The sequence below is a fragment of the Elephantulus edwardii genome, unplaced genomic scaffold (assembly GCF_000299155.1).
Source record: "Elephantulus edwardii isolate Elephantulus edwardi_28Jun2011 unplaced genomic scaffold, EleEdw1.0 scaffold00065, whole genome shotgun sequence".
Taxonomy (NCBI): domain Eukaryota; kingdom Metazoa; phylum Chordata; class Mammalia; order Macroscelidea; family Macroscelididae; genus Elephantulus; species Elephantulus edwardii.
The window spans coordinates 4,803,007-4,824,813 of record NW_006399815.1 but is presented as its reverse complement, the minus strand read 5'-3'; the positions used below and the strand labels follow the sequence as shown (position 1 = coordinate 4,824,813).

The following is a 21,807-nucleotide window of genomic DNA, read 5'->3' as shown; positions in this document are numbered from 1 at the left end:
TCTACATAGAGATTATAGGTTAGGACTAGAGACAGATTCGTTAAGTGGCAAGTTCTGTGCCCAGTAGCCCTGGTGGTTCAGTGGTTAACCACTGAAAGGCATGCCATTTGAATGATTCCTGCAGCGCTGCTGGAGAAAGATCTTCTGGCCATCTGTCTCCATAAAGAGTACAGTCTAGAAAGTACTGTAGTGCTGTTCTCTGTCCCTTGGCGAGGGTTGGAGGGGGCAGTACTATGAAATTAAAAGCAACTCCATTGCATTTGACATTGGTTCCATGGCTGGTACAAATAGAACTGTGGAAGCTTGCTTGGAGGAGGGGCAGGGTGGACAGGGAAATAAATATGTGGGGTGGGTATAAAAAGAGGAATGATTCCAAGGCAGTGGTGTCCTGCTGGATATCCTGGGCGTGCAGTATCTGTGAGCCTTCCAGGAGAGTAGGACAGACAAAGCAGGAGTTCAACAGCCTCAGGGGGAAGCAGGGGAATGAGTGAATCGGTAAGGAGCATCCAGAGAGACGAGGCAGAGAACTGATGTTTTCCGAGGGAGGATTCATTTTCTAGTAGAGCATCTACCTGTACCTTTCCCCATTCAGTTATTGTGGTTCACTCAGTTTTATAAATTCAGACCTGTTCTGACATCATCTAGTTAGGAAAGAACCTATTCACAGTTTGCTTTTAAAAGGACTGGAGGAATCCACAGAAGAAGGAAGAAGAATAGCAGAGCAGTTAGTAGAAAACCTGGAGAGACCTGTGTCCACATGGGAAAAGGCTCTATGGCGTAAGAGAAGTTGGGATAGGTGTGTCAGAGACAATAAGATTGACACAGGACAGAGCAGGGATTAAGGCTGTTGTACATAGGGTCACTTTGAGTCACAGGCGACTCAGTGGCACAGAACAAGGATAATTTAAAGAAGTCAGAAAGAAAAGCAAAGACTAAATCCCAATCTTAACTGCTGCAATTGTGAGGGGAAGTAGAAGTGGCACTATGGTTATGGTTAAATAGTCTTTTCAAAAAATATTTGGCTTTTAAAAAATTGATTAAGTAAAAAATAAATGAATGGAAGGATATTCCAAGGAGAGAACATGCTTGGTTGTGTTAGCAGCTGCCTAGCGATGAGGTAAATGAGGATTGAAAAAACACTCATTGACTTTAGGATGACTTTGTCAGCTCACTGATAAAGTTAGCAAGAGCAGTTTCAGTGCTATAAACTGGTTGCCCGATAACGAGTCATTTCAGACCTTCTACTGTCAGAACTTTGCGTCAGAGGATATTCATTGGCTAAGTTTCCAGCAGCTTTTGTTTCTGCACAATAGTTTTTTTACTTATTAAATTGGACTCCAATTTTTGTTCATTTTTTTCTTAATTTTATTTATTTATTTTAAAAATATTTTTTATTCATTGTTACACATTTTCTCCCCAACCTCCAATGCACCCCTTGTTCCACATTGTTGTTAAGCATATAATACCTAATCATATATTCCTTTCGGACACTTCTTCCTCCTTATCTGTTCTACTGTAGTGTTTTGTTCTTGATTTCAAAAGTTGTTTAGAAAGTTGTCATTTGAATATCAGAACAGGTTATATCCTGTTTGTTTTTCCTGATGGCTTATTTTTTTATATAACATTTTTAGTTAACCTGGCATTTATTTTGATGGTAAGAGTAGTCTCTATGCTAACTTTTTCCAGTAATATACTAATTATACTAATACTTGAAACCCCTAATTTCAAGCATTGCTTTTATAATGTAATTCATATTATCCATATACTATTACTGAACTATTTCATTACTATAGCATTATTTAGCATTAGAATACGTTTTCTTATCTGTTAGATCTGCTTCCATTTTATTATCTTTATTTTTCAGAATGCCCCTGATACTGACAAGTAAACTTTCCTTCTCACTAATTTACCTGTTTACTTTTTTCTATTTCTTAAAGAATGTTAGAATAATTTTTCAAGTTATTTTTTTAAATCTGTTGGAGATTGTTCTTATTGTTGTTACGTGTCATCAAGTCACCTGTGACTCATAGGAACACTATGGACAGGAGCTCTGAACCCTGACCTAACCTGAGCCAATCTCATTGTCTCCAACACACTTACCCCTGTTACCCCAGTTACTGTGTTAATCTATCTCATCTGAGGCCTTCCTCTCTACTTTGTCCTTCTACTTGTCCAAGCATGATGTCCTTCAGGGACTGGTGCCTCCTGGAAACATGCCCAAAGTATGTGAGACAGAGCTTCAAAATCCTTACTGCCAAGGAGCAGCCTGGTTTCATCCTCTCTAGGGTGAATCTGTTCTCTTGGTAGCCTGTAGTATGTTCAGTACTCTTCTCTAGATTGCAACTCAAAGGAATCATTAATCTTCTGTCAACCCTTGTCATTGTCCAGCTGTGTGATGCAAAGCAGGTAAATGCAAAGACCATGGTGTGGATCATGTGCACCTTAGTCTCCAGACAGATATTGTTCTGTACCACTTTGGAGAGGTCCCTAACAGCAGCTTTCCCTAGAGCAATTCATCTTTTAATTAGATTTCTAAATTATGTTGTGGAGGGAAAATTTGATACATCCCTAAATTTGAATCTTCTCAATATATAATATAATATAATGAATATAATATAATATATAATACTATACTATACTATAATATATAATATAATAGAATTCATATAATACAATTAATATAATATATATCTCACTTATCATTTATACATTGTTTGGGTTCTCCTTCCCTTCATTTTTGTTTAGTCTCATAACCGACCTGTATTTCTTATTAATTTATTCCTAAATTGTATGTTCTTTTGTCGTAAATGTAGATGTCATCTTTTCTCCTTGGAATTTTTAACTAAGCACTTGTTAATATAATCCTCATTCTAGGTTTCTTGTTAACATGCAGTCTGGCTCCATTTCCCATCCATTTCCAAACAGCAACATGAGTACCCTCTCAAAAGGAAATGCACTTGCTAGTTTACAACAGGTGTCTCTGTACCCCTTTCATACATTTCTTTTACTTACCTGACCCCTGTTGATGGTAAATTTATTTAGAATTATATGTGTGTCAGAGACAAAGCCTTTGGTATCACTGTCTAGTGTGACTGCTATGGACTAAGGTGTCAATACCCCTGTCCTTGCTTTTCTGACTTCTCTGAAGAGAAGTCTTACCTGTGGGCCTTGTCTTACCAGTAGATGTGCCAGATCCTTCTAGCCCTGTCTGCTCTTTTGCAACAAGCATCAGCCTCTCAGACTAGGAGCAAATGCTGCTACCTCCTCATGACTAACCACGGCCTCCACAGTCCTGGTCAGTGTGGTCTTGCTCCTTGTTTGAACACTAACTCTACATGGCTGTATGTTTTCTTACTCAATCCCGATTTTTTGCCTATCTCTACTATCAATTGCCATTGAATTGACTGGGATTATGGAAATTCCGAGTGTGTCATTTTAAAACTCTGGTTTTTCAGAAAGAAAACTCCAGGCCTTTCTTTAGAAGCCTGTTTAACCAACCTTTTGATTAGCAGATGAGCATGAGAACTATTTACACTCCCCAAGGACTCTGTGTCCATACAGTTGTTGTTCTGTGTCATCAAGTTGACTAAAGCTCACCACGACCTCATGGACAGATCAGAATGCTGCTCTGTCTGTCCTGCATCATCCTCACAATCTCCCACTTTCTCAAGCCCATTACTACAGTCACCTTGGCAGCCCGTCCTGTTGAGCGTCATCTTCTCTTTCTCAGATCCTCTTCCTTTCCAGCATGGTGTCTTTTTCCAAGGACTGACCTTTCCTGACAAGATGTTCAATGTGAGACCAAATTTCAACACACTTTCTTTCCTCTAAGGAGCACCCTGGTTGCACTTCCAAGATAGATTTGCTTGTTCTTTTGGCAGCCCATGATATATTCAATACTCCTCTCCAGCATCACAATCCAAAGTTCCCTCTAAAGAACTTGACTAGTTAAAAGGGAAGAAACTAAAATATAAAGGTTTTCCTTTTGGATCTCTGGCCTATGGACTATGGCAACTTCAAGATAAAGTCTTAAAGGAACATTATATTTTGACTTGTTGAGACACTTTTATCACATATATTTCTATGATTTTTAATGATATAAATTTTCTGGATACACTCTTTTTTGCATTCACTGGTTCAGGGAAACTTTGCCTATTTTCAGCATTATTGTTGTTGTTATGTGCTGTCGAGTCGTTTGCGACTCATAGCGACCCTATGTACAATAGCCTTAAACCCTACTCTGTCCTGTGCCAATCGCGTTGCCTCTGACACACCCATCCCGATTATATTCTTTAAGCATAGCCTTCTCTAAGGTATATTTCTTACTTCTTTTTAACGTATTATATACTGCAGTGTTCATTTTCTTTTTCTGTCCTGAGTCACAAATCAATCTTTTAACATTCCATTGTTTTAATACTGAAAACAAATAATGTGCTTAGTTAAAGTATCCCAAGCTTGTTACTAACAAATAAATCAGAGTGATTAAACATGTTTAAGTATGTTGTTCCTATTAAGTGTATACATGTGAAAGAAGCAGGCTATGATTCGACTTCTTTCCAGATATTTCATATTTGTGTTTTGTTTGAATTCTCTCACTGTTCAACAGGAAGATGTTATTCACCACAGATATGTTTTCTCTTTGGGAATTAGTCCTCTGTTTGCCTTCTCTTTCTTTACAAAAGTAGAGAAAAAAATATCCTGTCTTCCATCCATCCATCACTCCATGATATATGTCCATTCCATTGACAGTTATTCAGTTTGGGTTCGTCACCTTATTTGTGGCCTCTTTTCCACTGGCACCTCTGTTGGCTTTGGTGAACAATATATTGGAAATAAGAGTGGATGCGTGGAAGCTGACTACCCAATATAGACGCATGGTGCCGCAAAAAGCCCAGGACATCGGTGCATGGCAGCCCATCATGCAAGGAATAGCAATTCTGGCTGTGGTGACCAATGTGAGTAGACCTCAGCTTCACGGGACCTTGAAAAGTATGAACTTGCATTAGAATGCTACTTGAGGAATCAGTGTTTGGTGTTTATTTTAAATGGGAAAAATGATGCCATAACTATAATCTGTATAAGCAGCATCATTGGTGTAACTGTAATTTTAATTCTTCTTTTTTTATTTGTAATTATTACTCTTTTGTAAAGTTGAGATTTCTCACACAATATGTTGCTAAAAAAGGGTGACCATTGTACTACTATTGCCTAGATGCTAATGTTTTTATTCACCTGAAACATATTATTATTTAATCATATTATCTTAATCATATTAATTATCTTTAATCATATTATCTTTTAATTCTCACTAACTATAAAAGGAACAATCCAATTGTATTTTCAAAAAGTAAGTACATGTCTATTCATTTACAATTTTAGAACCCTAAATTAAGAACTGTAATTCTCTCAGATCTATATTCCAATGACTTAAAACATCACCTGTTTGCTGACGAAGTAGAAACACCTTGTGCCTTTCCAGTCATGTGTTACCCACCTTGTGGCCAAGACAGTCACCCTTGTATTCTGATTTTGCAGTCACATCCTGGTCACTAGTACAGCAGTCTCATCTCTTGCTTGTATCCAGCTGGGAGGGGGTCAAAAACTCAGCTATTTACAGCCTACATCAATAATTAATCACACTTTGCTCAAAATAGTATCAATTTTTTATAGGCTAACAGAGGGCAGGAAAGTAATCCTCACACCAACCATTAGGGGGCATCACTCCCTAGATGTGTCATGAAAACCAGGGTCATCTCCTCCATATCTTCCACTTCATTTTCCCACTTATCTTACCTCACTTAAATGATTTTTCATTTGTAATTTCAGAATCAAGTGATACTTAGAAGTGTTCAGCCTTTTCCTATGAGCTTCTGAGGAGCAGTGCAGAACTAGGCATTGCTCATGGGTCGGGCTCCTCTGTGAGGGAATTGTTGAGCATCTGGGCTGTCAGAGAGGCCTGAGATTCATTTCCCATCCTCACAGCTTTCAGGCTGCATGATGTTGTCATTTGTAAAATTAATAATTCCCTAATATCTAGTCTGAGTCACAGATTATAAAATGAGAATTTACTACAAAGAGTAGTTGGAGAACACCACATTAAATGTACAACACCCAGTCCTAACAGAATATTAGCCACAGACCTAACTCTAAGAGATTCCAAGTTCAGTTCCAGACCACTGCAATACATTAAGTAGCAAAATAAAGTGAGCCACAAAATTTTTTTTTTGTTTCCCAGTACATATAAAAGTTTTGTTTATACGCTTTTAAGTATGTGATAGCACTATAAAAAAAGTCTTATGAGAATTACCCAAATGTGACACAGAGTTATACTTGCTGTTGGAGAAACCACAAAATCTATTGACTTGCTCAAGGCAGAGTTGCCACAAACCTTCAGTTTAAAGAAGGTTCTGTCTGCAAAGAGCAGTGAAGTGAAACGCAAGAACACAAAGTACATATGCCTGTGCTGTCAATTTATCGTCCCCACTACTCATCACCATCATTAATAGTGCATCTGTGGACTCAGGCAGGTGCCTATGACAAAGCCACAAGAATTTCAAGATGTGCTGCTGTCTGGACTGTGGTCACAGTCATATACAGTAAAACACGTTATCTGAGAACCAGGTGTTGCCCCACTCCCGAGGACCCTTAGTTCATTTGCATTGCATGCTGTCTTTATTTTTTTGGAGAAAGTTACACATCAAACACAAAAACCAACTTCTCAGATATGTCACCCATATAGATGCACCCTGAGAAATGAAGGCTGATGTTCAGAAATATGACAGTGAGGCCTTTCAAGTTCCAAAGACATAAAGGAATGAATCTGTCATGTTCAATATGCTCTCCTGCACTGAACAAGACAGGAATGTGGACTTTCAGGCTTTAGGAAAATTTTCAGCAACAAGATTTGAAACTAAAAGGCTTTTTATTTGACCTTCAGCTAACCAGAAAATCCAATTGACTCACAGTCCCATTCCTCAAGCATTCCAGTGTGATTGTATTAGGCATCTTTTCCCAGTATCCATGCCCTGGCTCCATTCCATTAGCACAGATGGAGTATTGGCTGTGCTTCCAAGGGTGCTCCGTATGTGCATATGTGTACATACACACACAGACACACACATGCTTGCTATTTGGTGCTACTGGTTCTTATCCAGTAGTGGTTGGTTTTTGGTTTTGGAGTTTTTTCTGCCCTTGTAACCTATAATATAATATATAATATGTAATATAATATATAATACCCTAAGAAAATGGCTTATTAGGGTTGTAGCATCAGTTAGATTATAAACAGTCCTTTTTTCCTATATTAGGGGTTTTTCTAACAGGTAATATGGATGTATACATGTACGTAAGAATCAAACATGTATTTATTATTCCCTCACATCCATACTATCAACCCCTCATATATCTAATGTGTGTTTCAGCAAACAAATGTGTCACAAAGTGGCGAAGTTTCTATAAGCGGAAACTTTTCACTAAAAACGAGAGAATAGCCACAAGGGATGAGAGCAGGCATTGAACAGGAGTTTGGTATAAAATCATTCATTTTAAAGCTGCTGGTTCAATAAATAAGCAGAGTTGACATCATTCTATCATGCCAGAGCATCTGCTATTGAAGGGCAATTTTAATTTATTTTGATATAAATGGAAAATTGTGCTCAGAACAGCATGGGAAACGCAGCACACGGTATTTATTTGTGCTCCTGCAGCCTGTCTCTCAAAGCAGCTCAATTTATGAGGAAGAAAGTATCTTGTCAGAAGACAATAGAATTACCTTCCTTGTGGGGAGTTTTTGTAGCTTCCTGAAGCACATCTGCAGGTGACGTGCTAAAAAAAGAGAGTGAGTTAAATAATAATAAAATTTAATCTATTAAAATCTGGGGGAAAAGAAAGATGCTCTTGTCCCACCATGATCCAGACACACACACACACACACACACACACACACACACACACACACACACACACATACACCCTCACAGTTTTTCTCATTTTAGAGGAAAAGACAACATTAGGCTCAGAGGGGAAGATTTTGCAATAGAAAGGCCCCTTAGTTCTTTTTCTTGCTTTGCCTGAGATCTTGTTTGTTGGTTTGTGGTCTCACTGTGTCTAAACCATATGTTCACATGAATGTTATTAAAAATCATGTTGAGCCAAAAACATGTCTACTCTTCTACGTCAGATAATGACTAAATGGTTTGGCTTTGCTTATTCACTTAGAAGTTGGTTCAGAGTCTTGTTCAGAGTCTTGCATACTTGTTCTTTCTTTCAAACCAACTTTCCACATTGTGGAGTTTAAAGCCCAAATTTAAAAATCTTAGGGAAACAATCATATAATTCATAGTAGATTATCCTAAAAATTGTCAGCTTGCTCAGACCCTGGTTTTAAACTGACTTCATGTTGTTGTTGTTGTTGTTGTTGTTGTGTGCCATTGAGTCACTTGCAACTCATAATGACCCAGTGTACAACAGCTCTAAACCCTGCTCTATCCTGAGCCAACCTCATTGTCTCTGACACACCTTCCACCATTAACCCAGTCACTGAGTCAATCCATCTCATCAAATTGACCCATATTTATTTTTTATATCTGCAAGCACATGAAACTCTATGTGATTTGGTAATTTATAGCTTCCAGGCAATAGTGAGATGATGAGGATGGCACAGGACAGGCCTGAGCAAGGTTGGTTCTTCACAAGGTGACTGTGAGTCATAATGGACTGGATGGCACCTAACAACAACATAAATGCATTCGTTTAGTGTCTTAGAAGTATGCAGGCTTAACTACTAAATATAGCTAGAGACATTTCCTGACTAAGTGAGTGGAAAATGCCACTACTGCTCTTGCTACTCACATTTTATTAAAATTAATAAAAATATAATATTCTCTGTAAAAGCAACAAGTATAAGTATATACAGAGAGCTTATGATAAGTCAAGTCATGGGTTTAAATAAAGCATAGCAGGGTTGTGAGGATGATGCCAGAGCAGACAAAAATTTGATCTGTTACAGATAAGGTCACACTGTGTGTCAACTCAGTGGCACCTAACAACAGCAACAATATAATGGGCTTAAAAGAAAATGGGAAAATAATAAGTTTGAAGACTTGTTTATTTAAGCCAACCAAAATATGTATTATACAATTTATATTTTATATTTACAAATTTTCATAATGACCTTTTCCTTACAATTCTAAAAGAGCTTCTAATTCTAAACCATCAAGGAAGAGTAAATTTCTATCAAGTAGACCTCTAAGGTTGACTGCATTTTCTTGTATTCTGAAAAACATTTAAATAATAATTTAAATAGAATCTGTACAGTAACTCCTGAGTTATCCACAATAACCTATTCCACAATCAATCTGGATATTTAGGTATTTATTATCTTTGGAGTCAGCCTGAGCAGCTATCAGGCCTTTGCTTTTGAATTACAGGTGGGCTTCCGGATGTTCCTTTAGCATTTAATACCAAAAAAGATAGAGCTATTGCACATTAAAACCACCACTGAAACACTTAATACTTTAGGATATTCATTAGCTATGTACATTTCAGAGTTAGCAAATAATTAAGGTTTCTTATTTAAAAATATCAACTTGATGGAAACAGTAATTCTGATATGTTTATTAACCTGCCTTTGTGGATTCTGAATTAATGCTCACTGTGTTATTTTCCACCACTTTGCCCCTCATTGTAGGCTATGATCATTGCTTTCACATCAGACATGATTCCCCGCCTAGTGTATTACTGGTCCTTCTCCGTCCCTCCCTACGGGGACCACGATCACTACACCATGGAGGGCTACATCAACAATAGTCTCTCGGTCTTCAACATCATGGACTTCAAAAACAGAACCCAGGAAAACCCATACCTTGGACTTGGCAGCCATACCACATGCAGGCAAGTTCCTCTTTGCTATCTTTAAAAATGCGCTTCATCTTTGGAAGGAATTATATTAGATTTACTGTTTGTTTGTTTTTTTTAATCAAATTGTTAGAAAGAGTTTTCCATTGTTTTTTCAAATTTCTTCAAATTGGAAGGGAACAAAGATACACAAGTTAATACATACTGGAGTGACCATGATCCATTGTCCATGTGTCAATGCCTATTCACAGTGGCGCTGTACCACAGAATAGAACTGCCCCATAGAGTTTTCACATCTTTACATCAGCGGACTGCCACATCTTTCTTCTGCTCAGCAGTAGATGAGTTCAGACAACTAGCCTTAGAGTTAGCAACAGAGTGCTTTAACCACTGTCAGAGAACTTTCAGCTCAAACCATAAAGCAAGATGAAGTGTGAGAGTTTCAGTTGGATTTAAGAAGACTTATCCAGGAGCAATGATTTTATAAATTACTACCTAACTTGAGAGGGACTGGAGAGCATTATGCTAAGTGAACTAACTCAGTCCCATAGGGACAAATACTGTATAAAACCATTATTGTAGAATGAGTATGAGGATCCAAGGTGGGGAGGGTAGAAGCTGAAGGGTGAGGATGGGTGGTGTGGAGGGGTTGTTAATAATTGGGTCGCCCAATTTGATGGGTTGGAGATGAAGGAAATGGGAAAGAGCCACTGTGAAAAACAATGTATTTGAACTTTGTAAAATAAATCATTGTGAATAAAAAAAAAATTTTTAAGGGGCAATAAAGAGGACTGATCCATGAGAAGCTTTATATTATATCTTATGATGGAAATCTCCATTAATTCCAGAAAGTAATTGTTATTGACTAATGTATTATCCTAATAGAACCTGAAGATCCTATGCTGTTAAATAGCACCCTCACTAAACAAATCTAAAAGCAACACATGTAAATAATAGTAATCTAAGAGAGCTCTGGTGGGCTAGTGGTTAGGAGCTACATTGTAGTCATGTAGGCATGCAGTTCAAATCCACCAGCTGGTCCATGGAGAAAGATGTCTTCTCCCATGCAATCAAATTGCCTCTGACAACCCACTGGAGTGTCAGCAATGAATCGATTCTGACTCAGTGGTACACATTAACAACAATATTTATAAGTATTAAGCCCCAAATTGTAATACTGAGAGATGCTGTAGGCAAAGTCTTGAATGATCCAGGAATCAATAAGAAGATCAAAAGAATACAAAGCCACTTTACCAAAAAGAATTGGTTGACACAGAAGAATTTCAATAAGTACCATATGAGCAAGAGCCGATGGTAATGAAGGAAGAAGTTCATCCTGCACTGAAGGCATTGGCAAAAAAATAAGTCCCTAGAAATCAGTGAAATATCGATGTATTTCAACTAAAGACACTGCCCCTGCATGCTGACCAGTCTATGCAGGAAATGTTGGGGACAGCTGGTTGGCCAACTGACTGGAAGCGATCCATATTTGTTCCCACTCTCAAGAAAGATGAACCAACAGAATGTGGAAATTATCAAGCAATGACATTAATATCACATGCAAGCAAAATGTTGCTAAAGATCAACCAAAATAAGTTACAACAGTACAGTCACAGGGAACTGCCAGAAGTTCAAGTTGGGTTGAGACAAGGCTGTAGCACCAGGGATATTATTGCTGATGTCAAATGGATTCATGCTGATAGTGGAGACTACCAGAAGAATATCCATTTGTGCTTTACTGACTATGCAAATACATTTGACTATGTAGATTATAAGAAATTATGGCTCTAACTGAAAATGATGGGAATACTAGAACACTTAATTATGCTCATACAAAACCTATATATAGATGAAGAAGCTAGAAGCTGTCATCCAAACAGAGCAAGGGAACAGTGTGTGGTTTAAAATGAAGAAAAGTGTGTGTTAGGGTTGTGTCCTTTCTTCATTCCTATTAATTCTGTATGCTGAGCAAATCATTTAAGAAGCTGGACTATGTGAAGCAGAATGTGGCACCAGGATCCGTAGAAAACTCACCAACAATCAACATTATGCAGATGACCTTGCTTGCTGAAGGTGAGGAGAACTTGAAACACTGCAGAAGATCAAAGACTACAGCCTTCAAAATGGATTACACCACAGCATAAAAAATCTTCATCACTGGACTGATAGCAACATCTGGATAGATGGAGAAAAGATTGAAATTTTCAATAATATCCTCTTAGTTGGTGCCCTAATCCACACCATTGGTACCAGAATATCAGGATATGTATTGCAATAGGCAAGTCCACCATCATTGACCTCTCCAAAGTACTGAGAAGCAATGATGCCAATTTGAAGAGTAAGGTGTACCTGATTCAGGCTATGGTCTTTTCAGTCCCTTGCTATGCCTCTGAAATATGGATAGTGAATAAAGATGACAGAAGAAGAATTAATGCCTTCAAATTGGGGTGTTGGAGCAGAGTACTGAATATCCCATGGGCTGCCAAAAGAATAAATAGATATGTCTTGGAAACATGCATGAGAACATTTTTTGGAAGCAAGGATAGCAGAACCTCTCCTCACATGCTTTGGGCATGTTGTTAGAAGAGGCTATTCCTTGGAAAGGGACAACATGCTTTGAAAGTTGGAGGGTCAGCAAAGGAGAAGACCCTCAATGAGATGGATTGACACAGTGACTGTAGCAGTGCGCTCAAATGTATTAGGGATGATGAGGAGGGTGCAAGTGAGGACAGGATTTATCTGCATTCTACTGTTCTCTACGGTACTCCAGAGCTTTCTGATAGGTTATATTATTATTGTTAGGTGCTGTGGAGTCAACTCTAATTCATAGCAACCTTATATTATACAACCCTGCTTGATCATTCTCCATCCTCACAATGCCCACTGGTTTGTTATTTAACAGATTCTTTGCTGTTGAGTTAGAACCAACTCAGAACTGACCTTGTATTATGTTTCTAAGGCTATAAATCACAAAGGAAAAGATTGCCCTTCCTTTGACCTCAGAGTTCCTGGTGAATCCAAACCACTAGAGGTGCCTAGACTTTGAATTAGCAGAGCAATTCCCTATGGACTAGGCCTTCAGAGCTCCTTTAAAATGCCTGATAAAATCAACTGTGAGGAAGCTCTGGTGGCCTAGTGGCAAGAAGCTGTCCTACAATCCCAAAGGCACACGGTTCGAATCCACTAGATGCGCTAGAGGAAAAGGAGGGGCAATCTCCACCTGTGCCAGTCGGATATGTTTGCTGGTCCACAACAAGAAAGAAAAAAAAAAATCAACTATGAACCTATTGATAAGTTTTTTCAATCATCGAGTTTTCATGCAAAAGAAGGCTTTAAAAATTCATTTTATCTGATTCCTTAACCCCTCAAAGCTGCTACTGCTTCAGAATTTCCAATAACAGGCAATGTAACTAAGTACCAGAAATAAACCAAAGTTACATACAGTACAGCCTCAGTGAATCTGCTTACTTTTACGTTATGCAGTGCCAGTGAGTAATTGAACCCTATGAAGTCAAATAGATTACAGGTAGAAGATTAGAGATGTACTACCTGAGGGAGGTGCACTGTTATAGCAGCAGTGGCATGTGACATCAGACAACAAGGAGATAGGCTAAAGATTCTAAAAAAGCAGAGAATTCTCTGGAAGGATTATGTGCATTGCACATGGTCCCATCCAGGTGAGTGAACCCAACCATGGTGATGCCTGTATTTAAGTAAATAATCTATTTTATATTCTTTATTTTGAGAATAGGCTACATTGTTGTAATTAATCCTCTTTAAGAAAGCATGGGTCAAGTTCTGCCAGAGAGAAACTGATAATACTTTTTTCCCCATAGACATGTATTCTTTTTTTTTTCCCCTCACAAAAATGGAATCTGCTGTCACCATCATATCATTGCATGTTAAATGAGGTATCACTGAAGTAGTTATTTCAAGGGTTTGTTTCCAAATTGAGTTCTCATAGAAAATGTATGTGATGTCACATTTGAAAGAGCATTACATTAAATGTCACGTCTTTTCAAAATGGGCCTTTGTTTACCATGTTTGATGGTAATAAATGACCTCTCAACTTGCTTTTGCTTTGTTTCTAGATACCGTGATTTTCGGTACCCACCTGGACACCCCCAAGAGTATAAACATAACATCTACTACTGGCATGTGATTGCAGCTAAGCTGGCTTTTATCATTGTCATGGAGGTAGGTAAAATGTACTTTAAGGTCATTTATAAGGCTGTATGTATATTTGCAGACCCATTTTTTGGTGGGAGAGAAAGTCAAATGGTTAAAATCTAGATTAATATCAGAATACAGCCAAAACAGCTCCTGATCTCAACCTCGAGCCTTGCAGCTTTAGGCCTGTGTTCCCAATGCTCAGTCGAGCCAATATTGGCTTCCCACACCCAGTTGTCCAACTGAATTCTCAATCCTGCTAATACTGGCTCTACCCACCCCTACCAAGGTCCCACTTCCTTCCCATCAGATCTCCAGTTTGGTCATAGGTGGTGCTGCTGTAGGTGTAGCTGGAGCAAAAAGGTCCCACATTGTCTTACTTTTCCTTCAATAGTGCTAAAAGATCTGTGTGCCTCTGGCTGCAGGCATGATCGATGTGGTGGCAAGATTAGCCAGTCCCCTTGTAGATTGTTGAGACCAGCCAATCCCCTTGAATGGTAGATAACCAATCCCCTTGTGTATAGAACAACACCCTCCATTCACATCTTCCTTCTCACCTACATAACAAAGTCAACAAACAGCTAGGATAAGTCATATTGAAGGATAAACTCCACACATCTTAAGGTGGTTAAGTTTCAACATAGTTGGGGGACCAAGACCAGGAACAGGATTCAATGAAGCAAGTTTAGTAGCATCTCTTCATGTAATTAAGTGCAGTTTTTGGAAACTGAAAATCAGTGTTAGCTGCCGATCATTTAGGTTGACCCATTATTAACTTTAAGGGACCCCCGATATAGTGTGTACAATACGGGGCTTCTAAATAAAAGGTCAGCAGTTCAAATCCTCCAGCTGCTCCATGGGAGAAAGCTAGCCAGTCTCTTCCCAGAAAGATTTACACCTCAGCATCCCAAAGGAAGGTGGTTAAGATTCAGAACCAACTTGGAAGAAGTGGGAGCTTTTCCGTTTGATTTGTGTTTTGGTTATTAACTGTTAAGTATTGATAATTCTGTACATAAAATGTATGATACTTTTTTCCCTTATCTTCTGGTATTTTTTTAAGACAGTAGTGTCTCTCCCTGATCGTTTTTTACACATATATTCATCAAGTTTCACCTGAAATATTCATAATGCTTTCATTAATTAAATGAAGTTGGTTATTTGCTATAAAAGTTAAAGCCATGTTGTGTGTTAGGGGGATTTGGTTTGGTATTAATAGAGGCCTTTTTTGATTTGGAGCATTGAACTGTATGAAGGGATTTATTCCACATGAAAATTATGTTATCTTTGCCCTTGAGGAAATTCTTTTGTTATAATAGTTTTATTCTTGTATTTTTAATTACATTTTCATAATGTACACCTTTTTAAATACTAGTTTATTTCAAAAATTTGAATACATTGTTTTTGAAAACAGATTCTTCAAATTTCCCTTACCTTTCACCTTCTTAAATTGCGTTTTTAAATTCCAAAAATTAGCTAACTCTGAAAATTGACTATTGTTGTGTGCCATCAAGTCGCCTGCGACTCTTAGTGACCCTATGTAAAACATCTCTAAACTTTGCTCTGTCCTTTGCTAATCTCTTTGTCTCTGGCACACCGACCCCCATTATCATAGTCACTGAATCAATCCATCTCATCAAGAGTCTTCCTCTCCTGCACTGTCCCTCCACCCGCCCAAGAATGCTGTCCCTTTCTAAGGACTGGTCCCTCCTGGCAACATGCCCAAAGTATGTCAGAAGAAGCTTCAGAATCCTTGCCTCTAAGGAGCAGCAGCCTGGCTTCAACCTGTCTAGGACAAACCTGTTCATTCTCTTAGCAGTCCAGGATATATTCAGTCAGTCGTCTTTTCCAACTCCACAGCTCATAGGCATTCATTCTCCTTCTTTCATCCCTAGTCATTGTCTAGCTCTCTGATGCATAACAAGTTGTTGCAAAGACCATGGCTTGTATCAAGCACACTGTAATCTCTAGAATGATATCATTGCTCTTCAGTACTCTGGAGAGGTCTCTGACAGCTGACTTCCCAGTGAAATTCATCTTTTCATTTCCTGGCTTTTGGTGACAAGAGTGTTGATTGTGGAGCAACCAAACTAAGCTGTTAACAATCTCAATCTCTTCACCATCCATCAGAATGCTGCCAGTCGGCCCAGTGTTGAGAGTCTTTGTTTTCTTGATATTGAGCTTTAGTCCATATTGAAGGCTGCAGTCCTTGACCCTCTGCAGCAAGTGCTTCAGGTTCTCCTCAGTTTCAGCAAGCAGGGTTGTGTCATCTGCATAATGCAGATTGTTGATGAGTCTACTTCCAGTCCTGATGCCACATACAGCCCAGCCTCTCGGATATGTTCTGCATATAGATTGAAAAAATATGGAGATAGGACACATCCCTGGCATACACCCTTCCCAATTTTGAACCATGCAGTATTAGTACTCTTTTGCTCTGTTCTGACAATGTCCTCCTGGTCCAAGTATAGGTTTTGTGTAAGCACAATCAAGTGTTCTGGGATTCCCGTTCTTTTCAGAGTTAACTACAATTTGTTGTGATCCACACAGTCAAATGCCTTTGCATAGTCAATGAAACACAGTAGACATTCCTCTGGTACTCCCTACTTTCAGCCAACATCCAAAAGGAATTGGTGGACACAGAAGAATTCCATGAAACAATGTATGAGCAAGAGTTGGTGGTTATGAAGGAAGAAATTCAAGCTGTTCTAAAAGAATTGGCAAAAAACAAGGCCCCAGGAATTAATGGTACACCAATTGATACATTTTGGCAAACAGATGCCGAAACACCCTAGATGTGCTTACCAAGTTGTGCCAAGAAATGTGGAGTACAACCACCTGGCCAACTGACTGGCGATCTATATTTGTTCCCATTCCAAAGAAAGGTGATCCCACAGAGTGTGGAAATTATTTAACAATATCATTAATATCACATGCAAGCAAGAATATGCTGAAGCTTATCCAAAAACTACTGGAACAGCACATCAACAGAGAATTGCCTGAAGTACAGGCTTGGTTTAGAAGAGGCTGTGGTACTACGGATATTGTAAAAATGTTAGATGGATCTTGGCTAAAAATTGACTAAGAGAGCTATAAATTTGGTATTGATCCAGCCAACTTCTTACCCAAAAGAATGATTACTGAAAAATTACACAGCCTTGAATTTGTTCAGTTGATGTGATCAGCTAGGGTTTTATTAAGTTGAAAGAGAACATCTATAGTGATTTAAACAAATAAGATTTGCTTCTTCTCATTTAAGAAAAGTTTATTATAAATCAATTGCTGCTCCTGAATTAACACCAGCTCATTGGTATAAGTGTTTCAAACCACTAATTTTCCAGGCTTTTCTCTCGAGTTTGTCACTTTACCCCAGCATTGTGGCTACAGCACATTCAGATAATATTTAAGGTTGGAAGAGGGAAAAGGACACAAACTTGCTCCTCATTTTGTGAGGATTTGGCCATAATAGAAAAAATTATAAGCCAAACATAACTTATTTCTATTGATGAAAAGTTATTTTTAAAAGATGAAAACTGAACCTAGCTATATATTTTAAAAACATAACAAATTACTACATCAGCTTTATCCCAGACATTCATAAATAACTAAAGATTGAAAATGTACCAATCTGTAAATATTACCTCAGATGTAAATGAAAAGAAAAACCAAAGAAAGCTCTCTGTCTTCATCCCTTGAAAATGTCCATGCTTCCTGTCCATAATTCCTCTTTTCTTAATTTTTCTCTCATCACTATTCCAATTATATCTTCACCTCTTCCACTTCACAGAAACCACTCTTGTCAGAGTAACTAGTCGTCATCCTGTTAGTAAAATCATGATCAATTCGCCATCCTCACACTAATTAGTGTGTCAGGATTGTATCTTATTCCCATACCTAATCCAACCTGTATGCTGAAAAAATAATTTAAGAAACGGTACTGTTCAAGAAGAATATGGCATCAAGGTTGTAAGAAAACTCATCAACAATCTGTATGCAGATCTTACACCACGTTGGATACAGAAAGTGGAGAGAACTTGAAACACTTTGTTTGAAGGATCAAAGATATGGATTACATTCCAATACCAAGAAAATAAAAATCCTCACTACTGTATTAGTCAGTGGGCAGCATTGTGATAGAAGAAGAGAAGATTGAAGTTGTCACAATTTAATTTTCCTTGGATGCATAATCAACACATAGGGTAATAGCAGTCAAGAAATCAGAAGACGTGTGGCATTGGGAAAATCTGCTGTCAAGGACTTTTCTAGAATGCTAAAGAACAAAAAAAGTCAATTTAAAGACTACGGTAAATGCACACCCATGTGCAGCTTTGTTCACAATAGCAAAGAGTTGGAAACAACCTAAGTGCCTTTCAACAGATGAGTGGATAGAGAAGGTCTCGTAAATTCACACAATGGAATACTATGCTGCATTGAAAAACAAGGGTGTGACCCTGGGGCACATTATGCTGAGTGAAATATCTCAGTCACAAAGGTGGGACTGACATTGGGGTTAGGGAGAATCTAAGAGGGGGTAAATAATGTGTCTGCATTGAAATAGATGAGGGAGAAAACGGTTTAGGAGGAATATATAATTAGGTATTATTGTTATAACAAAAGTCCAGAATGAAAGCTGCATAGTGGAGTGGATGGGCAGGCGGGAGGGACTGTATAACACTGAAAGAATTTTTTTTTTTACTTTTCAAAGAGAAAAGTGAACTGGGTGGGGTGGGGTGTGGTGGGCAGGGAGGAAAGTGTGCAACAATGAATGAATGGAAATCCAAAGTCACTGTAAATTTTCATTAAAATAAAAAAAAGAAAGATAAAAAATTTTTAAAAAGACTAAGTTGGACCTGATCCAAGCCAAGTGTTTTCAGTTATTTCCTATACCTCTGAAAGTTGTAAGGTGAATAACAATGACAGAAGAATTGATGTGAGGCGTGGTGCTGGAGAAGAGTACTGACTATCACGTGGATGGCAGCCAGGGTGCTCCGGAGAGGCAAGAATGGTGAAACATACTTCGGGCCTGTTGTCAGGAAGGGCTGGTTCTTGGAAAAGAACATCAGTCATGCTGGGAAAGGTGGAGTGCCAGAGAAAGAGAGTAAGACCTTCAGAAAAATGGATTGCCATGGTGCCTGAGGGTGCGGGTTCAAGCACATCACTGTGAAGATGGTACAGGATAGAGCCAGGTTCATCGGGTTTGTGGTTCATATAGGATCACTATGAGTTAAAGAGTGCTTGATGACACCTAAAAACTGTACTGCTTAGTGGGGAGTGGCATTTAAAGCAGTTCACCCCTCTTCCCTTGAAACTCTTCCCTGACTAGCCTCCTAGAACACGACTTGCTTGGCTTTCCACCTGCTGTGACAGCTGTTCACCTCATTGTCTTTGCTATGTCCTTCCTCCCATCTTTTTCCCCTTTGCTGATCCTTGGGGCTCTGAGAAAAGGAGCAAACAGCCAATGTGAGAGCATTACCAGTAACTTCGTTCTTAGGTTTAATTGTGTGTTGGTTGATACTTGTTATCTTTTGTAACTAGTATTTTATCTTTTTTGCAATGAATTCTGTCCCACATATCATATCCTTCAGTGCTGAGCAGAGATTCCATCTGTTGTGCATAGGGTCACTGTAAGACAAAATTAATTGGACAGCATTTCACAACAAAAGCAACAGCATAACAAATATTACTGTGTGCTGTTGACTAAATGCCAACTCATAAGAATCTCATAGGATAGAGTTGAACTGTCCCACAGGGTTTCCTCAGCACTGCTGTAATCCTGAAGGCACAGGGTTCAAATCCACCAGCTGCTCCATGGAAGAAAGATGGCAGTCTCCTCCTGTGTGATTAACTGCCTCCGAAAACCCAGCAGAGGATGACTTATAGATCAGTTCCAACTCTGTAGTACAAAAGAACAAGAAGTCTTTAGAGAAATAGATCATCATACCTTTTCTCTTGTAGAGTGTCTGGTGGATTTAAACCACCAATTTTGTGGTTATCAGCTGAGCACTTAACCATTTCCTCACTAGGACTTTGTACACATCAAGTAGTATTCTTTTAAAGTTATCAAAGAACAAAATGCAAATCTTAGGTGGAACCACATCATTCATTACCTTGTAGTATCAGACATTGTCTGTGTTCATGATTATCTATCCACAGACTTGTCCCAAATAATGACTAGCAGAAACCTGAATGACAGGAAGTGTGTTTTCCTTCACTTCTTTGTGACTGATTTTACTTCTTCTCTCCCGCAGCATGTCATCTACTCTGTGAAATTCTTCATTTCCTACGTAATCCCAGATGTATCGAAAACCACGAAGAGCAAGATCAAGAGAGAGAAATACCTAACCCAAAAGCTTCTTCATGAGAATCACATCAAAAAGAATTTGGGAGTGATAGTTGAGAAGCTAGTAGAAGGAGCAGCGAATCATTTACGACCAAAATCAGAATAAAAGCTTTATGTTCTGAGAAGCACTTTAAAGAATTTAGTTCTGTCAAAACCTATTATGAATCACTAATGAGAATGTTTAAGCTAAATCACTTTGGCAAATACGCGTCTTAACTATTGCCATTTCCATGTAGATGATTGTTCAGTTTCAGCGCGTGGTGCAGCCACTGGAAAATGTACAACTTAGATCAAGAAAAGCATAAAACTAATCACCCGGAAAACTTAAAATGTTACTTTTTTAATAGAAATTGGAATTTTAGGAACACAGAAAAGTCGGATGTTATGCTTAAAACCTTTACTTCTAAAGCAGAATGGATTTTTTTTCCCCTCTGAATTTGATTACTTTTTATTCCTCTCTGCTCTCAAGCACGTGGTTGCCTTTATTGTGAGGCAGTGTTCCGTTTCTTCACTTTGCCAGATCTGTTCCAGGGTTATCTTCCTCATACAGTACCATCATTAAAGATTAGACATGCCACTGCCTTAATAGCTTTTGTGTCATTAAAAATAGCTAAATCAGAATTGAGTTTGAATGCTGTTTAAGTGGCAAATAGACTCAAGAACTCACAATATTTAAGTGTATTTATCACACCCCTACAGAAAGGGGACCTCTCAGCTAACAGGAGGAAATCATTTCAGTCTTCATTTTGCTCTGTTGTTCCATCTCTGTGAAATACTGGTAATGGATTGGAATGAAGATAGCAAGGTTTTGAAGCATATTTGTGCTAATCAACAGTGACACCTTTTATCTTCCAGGAGCACTCCTAGAATGTTCTGTGCCTAATCAATGTTGACTGCTTTGCAGACCTCAAAGGAATAAGATGACAAATGTGGGGAAAGTTACAGATTCAAATAGAACTGTAACTCACACTGATCAGGATAATTAATTTACTGATTCTAACGATGTGTCATTTCTTGAAAAAAGAAAATTAAATCAAGTGATTGAAATTACAGATTTATCAGCATAATGGTCTGGCAGAGATAAACCCATCAATTCCCCATCAGTTGATACAGGATAAGCAATATTACAAATCACTGAGCAGCCTCGTGGCTCACTGCAAAACCAGCGTGACATGAGGACACCACACATGGCTGAAAGAACCACAAGTGCCCGAATTGTGACCCACACAGGTCATGTTCTGTGTGGGGAGTGCCTTTCTTCAGGGATTCTGCATGACTTGCCTTTATCTCCAAATGCCAAAGTGATCAGCATACCAAAGCATCAGCCGTAGTGAATGTGGCTTCCTTGTACCCTCCAGGATCCTATTCCCAGCTCAGTATATATGTAATTGTATGTTTGTATTAGAGGAGTGTTGGAGTGGGAGGACATAGAGATGGGTATATCT

At 38.5% G+C, this 21,807-nt stretch overlaps 1 protein-coding gene across 1 annotated transcript in view; it reads left to right on the top strand.

Annotated features, from left to right (window-relative positions):
- ANO6 (anoctamin 6) overlaps positions 1-20,468 on the top strand; it is a 158,765-nt gene extending 138,297 nt beyond the window's left edge. Inside the window, exons 16-19 of the mRNA XM_006888231.1 lie at positions 4,750-4,955; positions 9,689-9,891; positions 13,947-14,052; positions 20,271-20,468. Of these exons, the coding sequence (XP_006888293.1) occupies positions 4,750-4,955; positions 9,689-9,891; positions 13,947-14,052; positions 20,271-20,468 (713 nt within the window). The remainder of the gene's footprint in view (positions 1-4,749; positions 4,956-9,688; positions 9,892-13,946; positions 14,053-20,270) is intronic.
- Positions 20,469-21,807: the final 1,339 nt, after the last annotated feature.